General features: G+C 44.6%; 1 protein-coding gene across 3 annotated transcripts in view; it reads left to right on the top strand.

Moving 5' to 3' along the window:
* Nucleotides 1-4781: 4781 nt before the first annotated feature.
* The window catches only part of LOC103369806 (homeodomain-interacting protein kinase 3-like), a 40001-nt gene continuing 25535 nt past the window's right edge, over nt 4782-19247 (top strand). For 2 of the 3 annotated variants that reach the window (XM_008298621.1, XM_008298619.1), the window contains exons 1-4: nt 4782-5166; nt 10964-11997; nt 12097-12288; nt 12384-12565. In XM_008298621.1, the coding sequence (XP_008296843.1) occupies nt 10966-11997; nt 12097-12288; nt 12384-12565 (1406 nt within the window). In that variant the 5' untranslated portion in view covers nt 4782-5166; nt 10964-10965. The other variant, XM_008298620.1, reaches the window with a different exon arrangement.

Here is a 19247-nt window from a genome sequence, read left to right as displayed (position 1 = left end):
AGACAAAGTTCTGGTTCTAGACGTTTATTCATGATGATGTTGAATCATCATCGTCTTCTCAGTTCATTTCCAGCATCTGTATGAGAACATTCAGCATGTTGTTGAACTCCAACATGAATCATCATGAAGCATCTTGTAGCTCTGAACATCCAGGTTCTGGTTCCTACCAATGATCCACATCAACATTTAGTCTAAATCTAAAACCAGAACCTGGTCTGGTCCAACTTCACCACATCAGGTTCTGCTGATGTTAGAGCCTCAACAGGTGGTGAAATGTGACCAGAGACTGGATTCTAGTAGAACCATGGATCCATCCATAGATAGACACTGACAGGAACTTTATGGATCAGCACCAGCCTGGGTTTGAACATTTTGCACTTTTTCCATTTTGAAGGACCAATAATTCAAACTGTGTCCTCTGTTGGATCCATTCAATCATCCTGATCTGATATAAACTATTCTGTCACCACAGTTCATGTCTGTAGGAGTTTTATTTCTGGAGATACTGAACCTTTAAACTGACTTTCCAGCTCAGAGGATGTTTTGTTTGAGGGTGAAGATATCAGAAAATATGTGAAATGCTCCAAACTTCAGACTAAGTACTGAACAGAGCTGAGTTCTGGTGAGACGGTGGAGTCTGATGTGGACAAACAGAAGATGTTCCAGATAAAAGGAATCTTATCAGATAAAATGTGCTGAAGGGAAACCAGACTGGAGTCATGGACCACCTTGAACTGAAGCTTCCTTCACTCTCTGGTTGTGTTGACTTATTTATGACTTCTGCATCTCGTGTTGACTTTGCTTTGGGTCCAACATTCTCCATGTGTTCTTCACGTTGAACTCCACCTCCCACAGAGCCGGCTGTCGCCTCTTTCCACTCGTCCAGGCAGAATGTCGTCGCCTGTTTCCCAAACCATTAACCGCTGTTCACGTCCACTGATGTTTGTCTCTGAATGTTCATCTGTCACACTAATAAAGCTTCGTTTGTCCCACGCAGCAGCCTGAAGTCTCACTGATGTCATATCTGACCACACGCAGACCTTAAAGACTGTCGCTTTGCTGCCTCCAGCTGTTGGGGTTCGTTTCCTCTGAGTTTATTAAATATCTGCAGCATCAGGATCCATGTGAGCGTCTCCAAAGTGAGACGAGGCTTCATTAAATACTTCTAAGTTAGAAACAATCCCCGACATGGAGACAGAACTGATCAGGGTGTGACGGTGATGGATTGTTCCTGTTTTGTTTCTGGTCATAAAATCACAGAAAACTGTCCTTATTTATACCTCCAGATTAATTAATTAATTTAGTTGAAAAGTATTAATTTACATGTGAACCATAAAAGAGCAGGCTAAAATCAGAAAAATAAAATCCATGTTTTTATCAAAGAAAATAGTTTTACAACATTTGCACTCTATTTAAATCCAATTTAAATAAATGAAAATATGAATCAATGAAATATATAGATTTTTAAAACAGATGATTAAGAGTAAAACTGCATATGGAGGAGTAAAAAAAAACAACAAATCATTGTTTAACTGTTTTTATTTTCCAGATGTTTCCTGCTGTGTTAAATTACAAATAAAAAATCACAGAAAAAAGCATTAATTTACATGTTGGCTGTAAAAAAAAAAAAAAAAACAAGAACAAAACAGAAACAGGACAAAACTGTAAATAATATCCATCAGTAATAATAATATAAAATAGATAAATATAATAATATAATAAATAACATGATTTGTTCTTCTTCTTATTATTATTATTCTGTTATTATCAATAATAATAATAATAAAATAATGATAAATAATATAAATATAAAATGGATAAATAAATCTAACAATATAATAAATAATATGATTTTTTTCTAAGTTATTCTTGTATTAATAATAATAATAATAATAATAATAATAACAATAAAAAATATAATGATAAATAATATAAATATAAAATGGATAAATAGATAGGATCACAAAATATGATTTGTTCTTTTAAAAGTTGTGGCCATAAAATTACAGTTTTACTGCAATTAAATCTGCTAAAATTATAGTTTTATTTTCACCGTCTTTATCATTTTTATTTTATTTTATTTTTACATATGTCTTCCGGCATTCTTGCCACCAGGTTTTTATTGTTTTTTATGAGATTTTTTTTTTTTTTTCATGGACATAAGTTTCGTGACTGAACTCATAAATTAACTGGATGTTTTGTCTGTCGGTGAACTTATTCCTCTCCAATACTCTGCAGCATTTCTTTTCCTGCACAGTTTTGAATGGAACAACCAAAGTGAACCTGCATTAGGGTATAAACATGAGATAATTAGTGACATTACCTGTGAAATAAGGAACCAAAGCGAGTGATTTCTGAACTCTTATATTGTTGAAATATTCCTGAACCCTCAGAGAAACGGGACAAAACGACACCGTATTCAGCTTTACATGAAAACACAGGACAGGAGGCGTCGTCTCCACCGAGCTGTAGTACACCAACGAGAAGGCAGGCGGCGCCAAAACTCCAGTTTAAAGCAGCAGTACACTACCAACAACACAACAGACAGCAGAATATGTTGAGTAATTACAGAGCAACACTTAATAAGCGAAGGCCGAGTTGATGCCGTTCTGGCTCCTCGCAGCAGCAGATGCTGGACTTAACGAGTCTGACTGGCAGCGACGTGAGAAATTCTTGGATGGCTTCATGCTGCGTGAGAATGTGCTGCGACATGTCTGCAGCAACACAACAGTAAATAGGTGCAACGACTTGACGGGACAAGAAGCGTGAGCAGAGACGCCTGAGTGTCAGAGCCTGAGCAGCTCCAGTGGTTCTGCTGGAGCACGTCAGCCGTGTGATCACGTGTTGGTCTGATGTGATGAAGCTCAGCAGCTCTGTCAGCGAGTTGTGGGTCGGTCTCCTGGTGACTCTGAACGGGCCAGTGTCCTGATCCAGTGAAGCCTCTGACCCACATGTTGGTCTCATGAGAACGTGATCATCAGATTCACTTCATTCAAAACCGACAGAACAAACTGAAGGAACAGGAAGTGGACGGTCCAGACTGTCCTACTGGACACTGTGAACACCAGAGTTGGTTCTGTTTCACAGCTGAAGCTGCGTTCACCAGTTAAAACATGTTAGAAAATGTGTTTACCCTCAGAGTGAGTCCTGTCTGCAGATGGTTCTGGTAGGTTCTGGAGGTAAAACGGTCCTTCCATTGTCTAGAACTGGTTCTGTCCAACCACCATCACACATAAGTTGTGTAAAATAACAAAATCACACAACTTGGTAGAAATGAAATGAAAGTTGTCCAATATGAAACACAAAACTCAGAAACAAGTTAAACGTCGTCCAAAGTGATTCAGAAATGTGTTTCTGGGTAAAAATGGACCTTTCATTTGCTGTAACTGGTTCTGATCCACCACCTGTCCCGTGTCACTGAGAAACTGAGGAAATGACTAAAAAGTGTCCAAAAATACTTAAAGTTTCCAGAATGACACTAAAAGCAGCTAAAATGACCAGAAATGTGTCCAGTGGTGACTCAAAGTTAGACTGAAGTGACTCAGATTGTTGAAGATCACTGAGAAACTGTCCAAAAAGACCCGATTGGTTCTGGAGGTAAAACGGTCCTTCCACCGTCTAGAACTGGTTCTGACCAACCACCATCACACATGCTGACATGAGCCTGGAAAGTTTACCCAGAATGCACTTTGTAAAGTTTCCTCTGGTGACTGATCAGAACCAGAACCACATCCAGGGTACCACTGATTGTTTCTATGACTCTGTGTCATAGACATTTAACTGGTACCACGATGACACATCCCATAATATATACATATACTAGTACGTGCTCAACAATGTTCCAGATTAAATTAAAAACAGTCAGAACGACTGAATTTGTCCAAAATGACTCAAAAAAGTCCAGAATAAATAAAACAATTGCCCAAAATATTAGAAACTAGACTTAGTTCTTGCAATTTCTTCCCAAATTGCTAAAAAATTGATCTAAAAGTGATCGTAAATGGACACCTGGGATCTTCCTGCGTGGAGTCTCCATGTTCTCCTCGTGCAGCGTGGGTTCTCTCCGGGTTCTCCAGCTTCCTCCCACAGTCCAGAAACATGCTGAGGTTAATTGGTGATTGTAAATTGTCCGTAGGTGTGAATGTGAGTGTGCTTGGTTGTCTGTCTCTAAGTGTAGCCCTGTGATAGACTGGTTACCTGTCCAGGTGAACCTGCCTTCCTAAGTCACTCAAATTCTGATTATCTTCAGACGGTGACACCTGGATGGATGTAGAACTGATCTGGAGTCAGTTTCTAGCAGAACTCAGATGTGTTCGTCATCAAACAGTGCACAAATTAAATGAAAATGATCTGGATTAAATCAAAAACTGTTGGAAATGACTCAAAATATTCAGAACGACTCAAATAATTGGTCAGTATCACATGGAAGTCGTCCAAAATGACACTAAATTGTCCTAAATTACTCAACATGTGTCCAATAGTTCAGTGTTCAGACCACCTGGATGGATGTAGAACTGATCTGGAGTCAGTTTTTAAACAGAACTTAAACGTGTTCTTCATCCATCAGAAGTTGTTCAAAGTGACTCACACACTGTTCAGCTGTAATGATGCAGATTTCTGTGATAAACGTGTCGTGTTTGACTTGATCAGTTTAATTGTGAACGTGCCGTGTCGGTGCTCAGCTGTCAGATGGACGCTTTTAGCCGCTGCTCCTCCTCCTCCTCCTCCTCCTCCTCCTCCCTCCAGCATTCCACACATGCGGAGAAGCAACAAGCTACCGGAGCAGCAGCAGCAGCAGCAGCAGCAGCAGCGGCTAACTCCGTCGGGGGGGGGGACGAGGCGTTTTAACATGCAAAAGTTTAGAAACACGGATCCCTCGCCTTGACCGCGCACCGAATCGACGTTTGGCGACACCCGACGCGGCTGCGGAAACCATGGGTCCCGGCCGGCTCCATTAAAACACACTTATTCGCGTTGTTCGGAGCTTCAAATGTGCGAAAAGTCGCTCGGTGTGTCCTCGTCGTTGAACAAGATGGCAGCAGCAGCAGCAGCAGCAGCGGCGGCGGCAGCAGCAGCACCGGAGCAGGGTTTCACCGTGGTGCGGGTCCTCGTCGCTAGCCGCTTCTCTGACGCTCTGGGTGAAACTATTTACTGGTCTTACTGAAGGTGAGTCCTCCCCCCACCGACACGGCTGGCTGTCGGGGAGACTTTCCGTGTTGTGTCGGTGTTTGCCTGCCTCGTCGTCTGAACGCTGGAGGGACTCGGCTCACCGTTAGCTTGTTTGCTAACTGTTGCTAACTTCACAGTTTTGTTGGCTTTGGCACAAGTGTTAGCACCAAAAGCTAATTTCTACCGTTCTGGTGTGTGTTTTTGCGCATTACAAGTCGTCTGAATAGAATTTGAAACAACTTTTCCTCTTTACTTTGTGACTATAACAATACGCAGCTCGTGTGGTAACACCTGTCACGCACTTTACTAGTTTGGCTATTTAAGCTAACTTTGACTAAGTTAACACCGAAAGCTAATTAAACTGTAAAAGGCTAATTGAGCTATCCTAATGTGTGGGTAGTGAACATACAACTTGTTTGAACTTATTTACGGATAACTGTAGCTCTTTATTTTGTTATTATCACCTTAAAAACATGGAGTCCGTGACGACACCTGCCACACATCGACTGGTTGGTGATTAGTGCTACTTCTGACTAAGTTAGCAACAGAAGCTAATTTAAATTATTCAGGTGTGTGTTTAATGAGTCCACGACGTGTTTGAATTTAACTTTAAACAACTTTAGCTCTTTATTTTGTGAATATCACCTTCATAGATATGGGGTTTATATAATTCCACCTGCTACTCATTGCCAAGTTTGGTGATTGAGGTTAAATTTTGACTAAGTTAGCACACGAAGCTAGTTTAAACTATTAAAACTAATTCATACTATTCAAATTTGTGTGCATTTTATGACTCGTTTGAATTTAGATTTTAAACAACTTTAGCTCTTTAATTTGTGACTATAGCATTCAAAATATATCGATGTTGTTGGACAACACCTGCTACAGGTTGACTGGTTTAGTGGTTAAAGCCAACTTTAGCATCAGAAGCTACTTTCAGCTATACACATGTGAGTCCAGAACTTGTTCTAATTTAATTTTAAACAGCTTAAGTGCTTTATTTTTGTAAATATTACCTTCAAACGTATGGAGTGTATGTGGTATCACCTGCTACATCTTTATTAGGTTGGTGACTAAAGCTAACTTTGACTAAGTTAGCACCAAAAGCTAATTCAAATATGTGTTATGCTCTTCTTTTAAAATTTTACAGAACTGAAGCTCCTTATTTTGTGTGCATTGCCTTCAAAAACATTGAGTTCATGTGGTAACACCTGCCACACACGTCCTGGTTTGGTGATTTAAGCTGTTTTGGACCACGTTAGCGCCAGTGTACCGCCGTTATTATTTGGGCTCCTGTCACTTCCAGCATAAGTTTCAACAGGTGTCTGTGCTGGTGCTGCCCTTCCCCCAGACGCTGCCCTCCCCTCCCATATGTTAACTGCCTCCTGGATTGATCAGTAACAAATTGCGGGGTGTTTGGCAGTTGTAAAAGGACGCCAGCTGAGCACACACATGCACACAAACACTCCTGTGTCATGGATCTCCATTTCAGGCTCGGATCTGGTCGTCCTGCGGGATATCGGGCTACCTAGTTTGGCAGTGAGAGGACAGAGCAGGAGGTATCGCAGCTGACTGATGGATATGACAGCTTGGCAGAGAGGGTGAAATGCTTGCGGCCACATGCGCCATATGGTGCGGGCTCTTTTGCCTCGTTGTTGGTATGTTTTGGTAAGTTGCATCATCAAGTGTTATTATCGATATCTGCCAGACTTGCAGCTGCAGTGGGTGGTGAAGGGAGAGAACAAGATGATGCATAGCTTGATCTGGAGCGATCAGTTGAGAAATATACTTTGTAGTGCTGCTGAACGGTTGAAATATGATTTAAGTGCCGTATCCAAATCGCAGGAGTTTTGTTGATGAAGGTAAAATGCGTCACGACGTGCCTGTGAATCATTTTCTCCCGACCGCTGCGAGGTTCTCACAACATTTTCAAATCCATTTCTGTGGAAAAGTAGCGCAAAAGAATACTCATTTCCACTAAAATTGTGACTCATATCGGTCTTAATAGCTGCAGAAATGATTATTCCCTTGCGCACGTTCAGCTGTAGCTTCTGTAGAACTTTGTTGGCTGCAAGAATTTTAATTACATCCTGCAGTTTTCTGTTTGGAAGATGGAGCTTCAACCTTTACACTGTCTGATGTGGATTAGCATTCACAAGCTGCAAACAACAGTGAAAGTTACAGCAACTGTCTGTGAAATATTGATTTGTTTTGCTGATTGAAATATATTGAAATGGTGTAAAAGATCACCGTTTTTTGGACAAACGTTTTGGTCTTTTTTGTTCTCTGGGCAGCTTCAATCTACACAATAGCCTTAAATCACAGTTAAACCTTCATCCTTCCAGGGTAGTGGCCCTCTCCGTCGGTGTGGTAAAGCTCAGCAGCCCTACCAGTCATAAGAAGTGCTGTTTTATTGTGATGTTGACTGGGAGACACACCCCTCTGCCTGTCTGAGCCTGTGCGTCGGTGAACGTTGGTAGTTATGAAGGCTACTGTCTCCCAGCACGCCTTTATTGTCTAACAAAGTCTTCTGCTTAAGATAACCAGCTCCGTGGGCGTTTTTGTACAACATGTGATCGGGCCTTAAAACTGGAATCACCTGAGTCTGTAAGTGGGAACGCAGGCAAACACACACACACACACACACACACACACAGTGCTGGTCTGTGTTTGGAAACATCCAGGAAGTGTGGCTGTCGAGCTCTGCCTCTGCCTGTTATCACGGTGTCACGACTTGCTGCAATGAGAGGAATGCTCCCTAAAAAAAAAAAAAAATCAAGAGAAGCTTTCAAGTGCAGCGTTACTTTGGGAAAATAGTGTGTGAGTACCGCTGAAAGTTTGATATACTCAGTGAGTTATATCTCGAGTGTTATCGGCTAAAAGCTTGTTTTTGCAGCCGTAAATAGTGGCTGCAGAGTCACAGCTTCCCCCTTTTGTGTCTCCGGCTTCTGGGGAAGGTGAGTAACGCTGGGAGTGCCTCAGTCAGGCCTCAAGAATTAACGTGTTCACTGCAGATAACGCCATTAGGGGTCATGTAACTCACAGTGTGGATTTAAATTTGTGGTTCGGTGAAGAAATGGATCAAATAGCTTTTAAAACAAACTGAAAACACAAAAAATATCTCAGTGGTCACAGTTCATACACTTAGATAATATTTGTAGAGCATCTTCCAAAAAACAAATCTGCAACGATAACAAACGTCAAGTTAGACAAACAACAACAGATTCAAACAAATAAGATCTCAAACATGTAAACAAGATAAAACAGTGAAAACAAACACCATCAGTTAAGACATGCGATAAACGAGACTCTTAAAGGTTTTAACGCTCGGTTTGCTCGTCGGAGGCCTTCAGGCGCTGAGAGGAGAAAAAAAACACATGACTAAAAACAAAATGCAAATGTTCTGTAAGAAGGAACACAAGTTTGTGAAGACAAATACGACACAATCATAAATAATCTGACGCAACGCTGCGTTTCCTTCTGTTTTGTCAACATTGAGGAGGCAGCCATCTTGTTTGAATAAACTTTATCGAACAAAACCGGCTTCGTGTGAGATCCACACGTCGGCTGATCGGTTAAAGTGTGGAGTGTGAGTTAATGCAAGATTAATTCTAGTTTCACAGTGACTGCTCAGCATTTAAAGCAAACGGATGGACAAATAGTAATATGCTGAGGAAACGCTGGAGGTGGGGGAACTTGCACTCTCAGATTTCTCATTTTGTGAGTGCAAAATCGTAGATATATGTGGACTTAAATGTCCCGTATTCAAATCGAATTAAATGTATTTCTATTTAAAACAACCAAAGTGCTGCACGTCATCAGACAAGCAGGAACAAAGGTGTATGCGAAGAATCGGGACAAAACACAACAAAATTAAAAGGAAATAAAAAACTAGATCGGGCCAAACGGGACGGCAGCTTGTAATGATTTCTAACAACATAAATAAATGTAAGGAGCATTAAAAAGCTGTTAAAAACACGCATGTCTTGAGTTTTTATTAAATGAAAATGTCAACAAAGGAGGAGCATTTAATTAAACGGAGGCTCCTTCATCCTCCAGTGGAGAGCGCACAGTTCAGGACAAAAACATGCCGTCCAAACCGCTGCAGTTTACATCCTGGAGGTTGTTTTGAATGACGCCTGCTTCCAAATGGGCCTCATTGTTGTATCAGTTCATCTGTAGCACTGCACCGGTCATAAACTAGAAGAGGAGCTTTGGGAGATCACTTCTGCATTTGATTTATTCTGACTCTGGATTAATATGAAAGCTGTAAACCAACACGGTGCATGCCTCCTGTATTTGCTGACAGCAGGACTACACGTTTCACTATCGTGGCCGTATTTGTAAAATGTCATGTTGGCGGCGTATCGCTTCCCCTCCGAGCTGCTGCTTACCGAGCGGTTCTACTTTGTGTGAAAGTGACCCTCCGGCGTGGCGTGCAGGGACGGGCCGGAGCTGCGACGGGCTTCCCCCATCTCCCGTTACGGGAGGCCGGTTCCCCTTTCCAGTAAAGGGTGACATGATGCGTATTTGCTTTGGCAGCTTTTATGACGGCCTTATTTTAGCCCAGGAGCTCGCTCATTGGGGGGATGATGATGATGATGATGATGGAAGGCGAGGTGCTACTTTGCTTTTGGCCGGTTTGTGCACAGCGAATTTCAACACTCGCAAGTTGCTCTATTTGGAGTCAGGAATTCAAAGGCTTTATTGTCATATGCAGCAATAAACACGTTATCAGTGCCGTGACCCCGGCGTGATAAAGCTAATTATGGAATACGCTCATTCACTCAGGCTCGCTTACCTCGGCGTGTGTGAGCGGAGTGTTGGTGCAGGTTAAGAGAAGTTAGGAAGTCAGAAAGAGGGTTTTGAGGTTTGCCATAAATGATGCATGTTTTGTTTACCTCTGTTGTTCAGGTGTGGTCTTCACCAGGCCAAATGAGCTCGTAACAGACAAGCTAACTGCCGGTATTCTGTATATTATTATTTCAAGAGAAGTGTCTTTATGTTGAGGAAACGTCTTGTTTTCTGTCGAGCAGCTTCTTCTTATTCAAGCAGCTTTGCAGTCATGAGCTGCGACTGACCCAAATTAGATCCTTTATCTGCTTCATTGTTCTCTATTAGTCTCATGTCTGGGTTATATTTGATTCGATGTAACTTAACGTCACACACGTGTACAATCATGAACTAAAAACGCATTTGAAGCCGTGACTGGGTCGTTCCAACCTCAGTTCACCAGATTTCAGAAAATCGTTCTCGTATTGGGTTGAATAAAGATCCAATTAGAATTTTTGACCATGACAAGTTCTCTTCCAAATGACTCCAATCATGTGTTGGTATGACCTCATTCATTGGCTATTGTGAAGTCGTGATACTTCCCATTTTTGAGGGTCAGTATCTCAGAGGCTGTAGGTGTCATCTTAGTGAAATTGGGGATATTGGAACAACTCATATTGGACTAAGCAACACAAAGATTTCAAGCTTCTATTGTGAATCCTGTATGTTTTATGGGCGTACAAAGATGGTTAATATTTACTTACATTGAACAGACTGTAGAATCTCTACATATGCATTGAGGTAACTGTAATTTAAACACCTCTAGTTTGGAGAATATGTTGATGTCATCCACAGTTGGACCCTAAAACTCGGTGTTAGTCCATCTTGATGATGATCCTCCATCCTCAGATTCTTTCAACCCAATCCGAGATGGTCACGCAGGATCCATCTGGTGGAACCACCCAACTGTCGATGCCCTCAGTGATCCATGACGTGTGTTTTGTTCCCCTGTGTTCTTCAGGTATGGCCTCACAAGTCTTGGTCTACCCATCACACCTGCACTCAGCTCAAAAAAGTGCCTTAGGAACCAGCAGCAGTGGTACCAGCAGACTCACGGGTGAAGCCCAGCGCAGTAACAACACCAGCAGAGCCTTTCAGCACCGACCCCCGCCCAAGACCTATGTGATCGGAGTCAACTACGGTATCGCCTACCCCAACAACGTTATCCCGTCCTCAGCCGGTGCCAATTCGGGAAGACTTCACCGGGGACCGGGAGAGAGGGAGCAGTGGGCGTCGCAGGCTGCAGGGAGCCAGAGGGAGGAGAGCTGGACGGGCCTGGGAGAAGCCGGCGTCCAGGATCAGCTTTGCCAGAGCAGAGGCCCACAGGAGGTGAGGCTTCGTAGGGACAGTGGGGGAACTCCGTCAGGCGGAGGTTTGGACTGCGGGCTACTGAGGAGGGCCTGCATACGAGCGGAGGAGGACGAGGGTGGAAGCAGAAGACTGCGAGCCAGAGGAGGATACGTCAGCCTTCTAGACTCGGCCGCCACCCAGAGATGTGAACAGAAGACAGGCGACGGTGGAGAACAACCGCAGGACAACAACCGCGTGGGAACCATGCAGATAGTGGAGGAGGTGTCTGCTCTGCCTTCGCTTCCTCCACCCGTGGCCATGTTGCAAACCAGCACCGGGAACAATGTGGACCCTGTGAGAGCAGGAGGTGGAGGGACCCTGCCTGCTCCCAGCAACAGGGCCGAGGCGGTCGGGATCGGGGCGGACGGGGCTGAAGTCCGGCCCAACGGCAGCACGGAGGTGGCGGCGGCGGCGGTGGCAGTGGCGGGAGCTACGGTGACGAGAACCGGATCGGGAGATGGGGACTATCAGTTGGTGCAGCACGAGGTTCTGTGCTCCCTGAAGAACAGCTACGAGGTTCTGGAGTTTCTGGGTCGCGGCACCTTCGGCCAGGTAGTGAAGTGCTGGAAGAGGGGCACGAACGAAGTGGTGGCCGTGAAGATCCTGAAGAACCACCCGTCCTACGCACGCCAGGGCCAGATCGAGGTGAGGAAGTGTGTCCGCTGACGTTACAGTGTGTCTGTTCTTCTGGCGTTGTGTTCTGTGTTACACCCGATGTTCTGAGCCCGCGCTGTGTTCCTGCAGGTGGAGATTCTGGCCCGTTTGAGCAGCGAGAATGCAGAGGAGCACAACGTGGTGCGAGCGCTGGAGTGTTTTCAGCACCGCAGCCACACCTGCCTGGTGTTCGAGATGCTGGAGCAGAACCTCTACGACTTTCTGAAGCAGAACAAGTTCAGCCCTCTGCCGCTCAAGATCATCAGGCCCATTCTGCTGCAGGTGAGGCTGCACAGGAACGAGATGCGACGCTTCGCTCAGGCCAAGAAACGCAGAGCTCCACATTAATCTGTATTTATTCATGTGAATTCTGGCAGGTGGCAACAGCTCTGAAGAAGCTCAAGTCTCTGGGTTTGATCCACGCCGACCTGAAACCAGAGAACATCATGCTGGTGGATCCCTCCAGGCAGCCGTACAGAGTCAAAGTCATCGACTTCGGCTCGGCCAGCCACGTCTCCAAGGCCGTCTGCTCCACCTACCTGCAGTCCAGATACTACAGGTGAGCTGCTTCACTTTCACCTGAGTTATCCATCATTCATGAAGCTGCAGTGGAGCCGACCGACTGTTCAGACCTCTTCTCTGTTCGCTCTCAAAGCAGAAACTGGTTTTGCCGTCACAGAAATCACCAGAATGAGTTTTTGGTTTCCCAGATGCTGCATTTTTAATAAGAATTTGCCCATTTCAAAGTTTTTCCAGTGTGACTGTGCAGCAGAAGTGATTATCTTGAGCTGAAACAGCCAGATGGCAAATTAGTGTCGCATAGTTTAATTTAGTGGGTATTTTATTCATTATGGACAAACTGCACGTCACAAAAGCAGTGACTCACAGGTAAAAGTGAAGTGTGTTGCGTTTCGAGTCACATTTGTCACGAAGGAAAACACCAAATGTCGACAGAGAGAGAGTTGCGTACGTCAGACGAAAACCCGGCCGGTTTCAGATGGTACGCAGTGTTCAGACATGAGATTCGAGGGAAGAGTATTTTTAGGAGGATCAGATACGGCGTGATGTGAAACGTCCCGTTGTTTGTCATCGAGGTACGGCGGGTCAGACGCGGTCTCACGGGTAGCGGCTGTTTGTGCGTCTGTTTCCCACAGGGCTTAGGGAAGTCTTGCTTTGTGTGTTCAGGGTTCGGCCTCCTCTCTTCTTATGTAATGTGAATTGCAGCGCATTAACCTGCGCGCTCTCTCTGGGAGTCTCGTCCTCTCCGCCTGCTGTCTTTCTACTCTACTACGCTGCCCCGCTCGGTTCTGCACATATGCATTTTTGGACGCATGCCTGAACGCATGTATGTCTGAGCTGCCTCGGGCCCGTCACGCCCTGCCGCTGTTGCATAATAGCGCGGAGGAACTGAGATGTTTGTGAGGGAACGGCGTCATGAAATATTTGGCATGTCTCTTGTGCTTGGGTGAGAGGCAGAATGTGCTTATGAAACGGCTTTGTCAACTCCAAGACAAGGAACCTGATGAAGTTACTCAGCCCTGAGCTCATGAGCTGAACGCTGAGGACTCTGTAGTGGCCGTCACAGTTTGCACAAAGTAGAACATATGTTTTGCATGAGGCAAAAAAATAAAAGTCCTGTATTTTGAAATGTGCTGTGAATTGCTCGTGACTCATCGTGGGCTTTGTTGGCATGTGGAATTAGCAGCAGAAGTGATTCCTTGTCATGAACCGCAGGACGTTTTCATTCACCAGCAAGTTTCAGCAAGTGGGTCAGTCGGATTTAGTGAACTATTGCAAAGTATTTAAACATTGAGCAATCCATCACAAACGCTGTGAAGGTACGATCTGTCTCCGGCTAATGCGCCGCACACACCCGCCGCTCCTCTCTCTGATTTTATCTCCCTGCAAGGAGCCTTCTCGTGTTTCATCCCTAGTTTCTGCTTTTCGCGCAGAGGACCGGTGTTGAAGCAACCTCTGTTTTTCTTAGTGAAAATGTGAAAGCGATGTGCAACTTCTCTATTTTAGCAAAAGCCACTTTCTTGGCCCCCACTTCTGGAGCTATAGCTGTTACATAACATAAAGGACTTGCTCTGCAGTTGACCTGGTTAACTGCGTGAGTGTTTCTGCGCTTTGTGTGTGTTTTTTTTTTTTTTTGTTTGTTTGTCTCGAAGCAGCAGCGGTTAAAACGGCCCGGTGCTGAAATTTTCAGGGAGGTCACTCAGGACACGGTAGGGGCCAGCGAAGAATGTGGTATGTGAAAACCCACATTTAGATCCAGGAAAAAACATTCAGACATTCCTGTGTGCGTCTGGGTGTGTTCGTATGTGTGCCTCTGTCCACGCAGCAGCTGCCAAGGCTGCATACTCCATGTAGGTTACACAATGTACCCTAACATGCTTCACAATAGCTCGACTGAGGAGTGATGAAGGGCTTCTCTCAGGATGGGAAATCGGTGTGTCGAGGCGGGTAACTCTACCTGCCTCGGCGCTGTAATCATCTTGGGAAACATCTGGCGGGTTTTTTGCTTCAGCGCTGCGTGGCAGCTTCTACCTACCTTTTGTGGTAACCTTGAGAGGACATGCAAAGGCACTTTTTTTTAGTTTTACAGGCACGCCATCGCCTCCTTTCCACTGTGGGTTTGTGTGAGTGGGTTTAGCCATGATGGCATTTGTGGTTTAGGTTGTTGTGTAGCACACGTTGCCATGCCTGCACAGTATCAATAATCAAACAGATATCTCACAACCGTCCTATTTTTCTTATCTATGTGCGTTATATAACTCCCAGAGCAGCGTATGTTCTACCCCGTGTCGTTTTGTTTGCACTTGAGGTTGTCAGTTGTGTGGTTTGCAAGATATAGTGTCTCTTCATCTGCAGCGCTCGTATTGCATAATGACTGTGCTGTATTGTTGCCATAGTGAAGCTCTATGAAACGCAGGCCTCGCCACAGTGGGGAGGAGGAGGAGGGTTTTTTTGTTGTGTTTTTTTTTGTGCAGCTCTGGGGTTTTCCCTGGATTTTCCAGAACCGTAGGTAATGGCATTGCCAGAAAGTGTGGCTTTGATGCAAAAGTTAGCTTTTAAAGAGACACAAACACCCCAAAGGGCAGCAAAACATTCAGTCTGAGATGAAGTTGTGAATACAGACTTGCATGCATCACTCCTACGTGTAGTTCAGCTGGACTTGTTGGAGTGTTTACGTTACGACGTTGGACTGTTATTGATTAATTTGTGCCGTAGCACCTGGTTGCTCCACCAGTTTGAACCTCCTCCTGTTTAATGAGGCGGAGTTACAGGTGTGTTTGCCGTCCACCCGTAAGGGTTCACAAAACAAGCGCACCTCCCTGACGTCTGGCTGCTGACTGTGGCAATCGTGTTGATAGATTCTGCAGCATTAAGTTGTCAAACGGTGTCTGGTTTAGCTAGCCATGTGATGCTAATGCTAAACTGTCTGTCAGCAGAGAGTAGCCGCTGTTAGCTAGCTCTGATTACGTGTTTCCAGCAGCATTCAGACTAAAATGAAGTGTGTTGGCAAAGCTCAGAGTATAAATCGATCTCGGAGGATGCGGTAAATACTGACGGATTTCCTCGAGTGATAAAGTTGCTGCAACAGTAATGCAGTATGGTGCTCGGCTACGCGTTGCAGGAGTCAGTTAAGGTGATTTACTGTGGAAAGCTGCGGCTCGTTTGTTTTATCAGCATATGAGGAAAAACTGCCTCTGTATTCTGTTAATTAGCCACGTATTGGTTAAGAGTTGTTAGAAATGTGACTGTATTGAGATGAGCAATGCTAAAAATGCTAATCGCTCAAAAATGTCGGAGGGCAACATACGTTGACGGGACACTGAGTGACATAATCATGATGACGTGTTGAATCAGTACAAGTGTAATTAAGCTGTTCACCAGAGTGTCGTCCATGTAACCACTGAGCCTCCTTCAGGTGGAGCTGCTAGCCCCAGGTGGACTCCTCCTGCTGGTACATTGCCTTCTGAAGCTTGTCATTGTCTGACAGGAACAGCTTAGTCAGCAATCATACTTTTTCATATGCTCGATTTATAAAAAGTCGGGCCTCTGCCAGGATTCCAGGCTGTCATTCACTCCAGGTTTCTTGGCTGCGGCGTTAATTTTTCAGCAAGTTCACACAGATTTTTGCGGCCATGACCATGTTTCTGACTCACGGCGGCTCAGGTGGTGGCACGTCCGTTAATTAAAGGGTGTCTTCTTGGATCCCCGCATCCTCTCCAGAGGCTGCTCGTTCAAGTCGGTCACATTTTGCACCGTCATAGGTTATATTATCCTGTAAATTATTAAAAGTAACGTGTGTTTCTCATTCGGTCGCACAGCTGAAATCTCGTCACTCGAGCGGCGAACTCGGATCGGAGGCTGCAGCAGAAGCTTTGTTATGTGCTAATGTGTTGTTGCCATGGCAGCATGACACAGCAGGGCCCGGTGCGGCGGCAGGCGCTCGGTCCTGCGGAGGCCGCTGACGTAAAACCGCCTCCCGTGATGATAATGGAGCACTGGGCTACGTGAATAATTCAGCCGAGCGGATCGGGTGGAAGGAAAAGGCGGCTATCGTCTTAGCGCGCTTACAGGCACCAGCTTCCCTCATGCAGGTGTGATTTCTTGGAGGTGTTGTTTTACTGGTGCCACTGGGACACGCTGCGTTCATCTGGTCAGTGCAGATATTAAGATTATGTGTGTCGGTTTAAATCACCCCAGAAGTGTCGCCCTGGGCCTGTTTTCTGAAAGGCATTTTGAATGAAGGTTTGCTGACTGACAGTTTCAGTGAAACACTTTATAGATGACGTGTAGCGGCGTTGGTCCGCGTTGTTTGTCCTAATTTCCTGTGATGGTCAGTGGAACCTACACCTGCTGTGAACGTAGCACTTCATGAATAATACACGAGCCCTGGCAGTGTATTTGTGTCGCTGTTTTCTCCCTTGTTGTCAGCCTACATGATGAAAGCATGTATTCCTAGTCGTGTCCTTGCGTTTATTTTTGGTTTCCGTGTGTGTGTGCGGTCATGCGTGCTCGCTCGGCTTTACTGTTTGTATGACGTGATCCTCAGAAAAAGAAGTTTGTGCAGCCGAGACTGTTGTCCTTCTCATCACACCTACTCAGTAATTATTGTTATCATCGAGTTTACATGTAGTCTTTGGTTTGCTTTTATATTTTTCTGAATGTTAGTCAACGTGTGGATCAATCGGTTGTATTCGGAACTGATCGACTCGCTCATTTTCTGTCAAAACGAAATCTTGGAGTCAAAATTTAGAAAAAACACAAACCAAAGATGCCTTTTGTTGATCTATGTTTCACGTATATTTTTAATGGAAAAAGCTCTTTTCAGCATTTATCCATCGCTGTTAATGAGCTACGTGATGAGTAGCCAATCAGATCTTGGGAATCTCTTAAATAAAACATCCGTAAAGTTGGAACGATGCTGTATACCAGCTCCTATAGACGGCAGAACAAAGTGGTTTAAAAAGAATCGATCTGGTAAATAAATCATCTAACTGTTCTGGTTAGCAGTTAATTGGTTTGAGTAATTTTTTAGGGAGAAATGGGGAAAAAAAATCTTCTGATTCCAGCCTCTTCAATGTGAGTTTTCTGGGTTTTTTTGCTCCTGTGACAAACTGAATATCTTCGTTTTTAATTTTAGATTTTGGAAAACATTAAATGACATTTGTTTTTGTTTTTTTTGACCAGTTTATCAACCAAACAACTAACTGCTTAATTAATAAAAATAAACATGTTTAGCAGTTTTCCAATTAACTCTTTTTTTTTTTTTTTCTTTTGTCTTATTGCTTCTCCAGGATAAATATTGAAAAGCTATCTTTCAGTTAAATGCGTAAAACAGAAGTTTCATGTTGAAGTTAGTGTTTTGTGTGTTAGTCTGCATCGGCTCTAAACGCCGCCACGCAACGCCGCCGCTAGCGGTATCGAAATGTTGCAACGTAAACCAGATTAAAACCTCCGACGTGGGAGCGTTTTAGCAGGTCAGTCGGCTTTGTGTGAACTTGTCTGACGGGGGCTTAGATGTAACGGATGCTCGTTTATATAATCGACACCAGCCTAGTTGTGCAGGAGACTGGTTTAATGCGCTAGCTTGTTATTGGTGCCGTTTCTCCTGCAACATAGTGGCACAGAGCTGTTTATAGTGCTCATTGTTAGAGTTAACGTTATTAGTGCTAAAGAAAAACTACATTGTTAGTGTTAATCTCACTAAAAAAGGAGCACGTTTTATTAGTGTTTTTGAGCTGCAGAGGTCTTTCAGGTGAGCTTTTACGTCCTGGTTGCTGCACATTCTGTAACTCGATCCGCTCACGTCGGACGACTCGGATTTGTTTGATACGTGATCGTCGTGGCTCGGCTTCAGCCTACAGGTGTTAAAGCGCAGGGTTCACCTGTCCCGCGCTGCCGCCACCACGTCGTGTTCGACATCCCTCGGATTTACATGAACGCGGTGCGACGGCGGGGACGCGGTGCCTGCAGTCGTCCCCTCGCTGTGTTTGCTCCTGCCGCGGCTCTCCGGTGTGACTAGCTAGTTCTGGAACCTGGTCCGCCTGCCAAACACCTGTGGGTGTGTTCGGCTCGTGTTGTGTGATGAGCTGTTAGCGCTCTGGAAAGCAGAGGCCATTGCAGCAGCTTTTATGCCTGGCAGTGTAGCACACAAACACACTCCTCTCGATCCCTTTCCCCTCCCTGGTGATGCATACGTTTGCTAATCTTTGCTGTAAGCCCGTAAAGAACAGTTATTATATTTATTACCTGCAGCTGACACTCCTCCCTCTCGTTTTGGAAACGGGTGATACAGGCGTGAAGCTCTGGTAATTGCTGGGAAAATGATGTTGTGTAACTCAAAAGGAGGAGAAAAAACCAAAGAAGTATATTTCAGTGTTGAGCAGAGCGTTGCGTGGGCACGTCTTCCCAAATAAGAAACTTTAATGACCTCGCATATTAAGCAACAGCACGTGGTGCCAACGTACAGTTCCTTCTGCTCAGAACATCGGCTTCGGTAGTCCCCGTTGTGTCGTTTCCTACGGTGTTGTTTTTATTTGTTTTCTGCAGATTAAGTGAGCGTGATCTTCCTGATTTACTAAAAAGCCGAACATATTAAGCAACAGCATGTGATGCCAGCGGACGGTTCCCTCTTCTGGTTTTGTAGTCTTGCCTAATTTGGGCCGAGCCGACTGGCGTGCAGTTCCTCCACAGAGTCTTTATTTGCAGTTTAATCGAGTGTGGAT

This window comes from Stegastes partitus, unplaced genomic scaffold (genome assembly GCF_000690725.1).
Source record: "Stegastes partitus isolate 25-593 unplaced genomic scaffold, Stegastes_partitus-1.0.2 Scaffold1333, whole genome shotgun sequence".
NCBI classification, from domain to species: Eukaryota; Metazoa; Chordata; class Actinopteri; family Pomacentridae; genus Stegastes; species Stegastes partitus.
The sequence above is the reverse complement of the archived record's forward strand: the minus strand, read 5'-3'. Positions and strand labels throughout refer to the sequence as shown.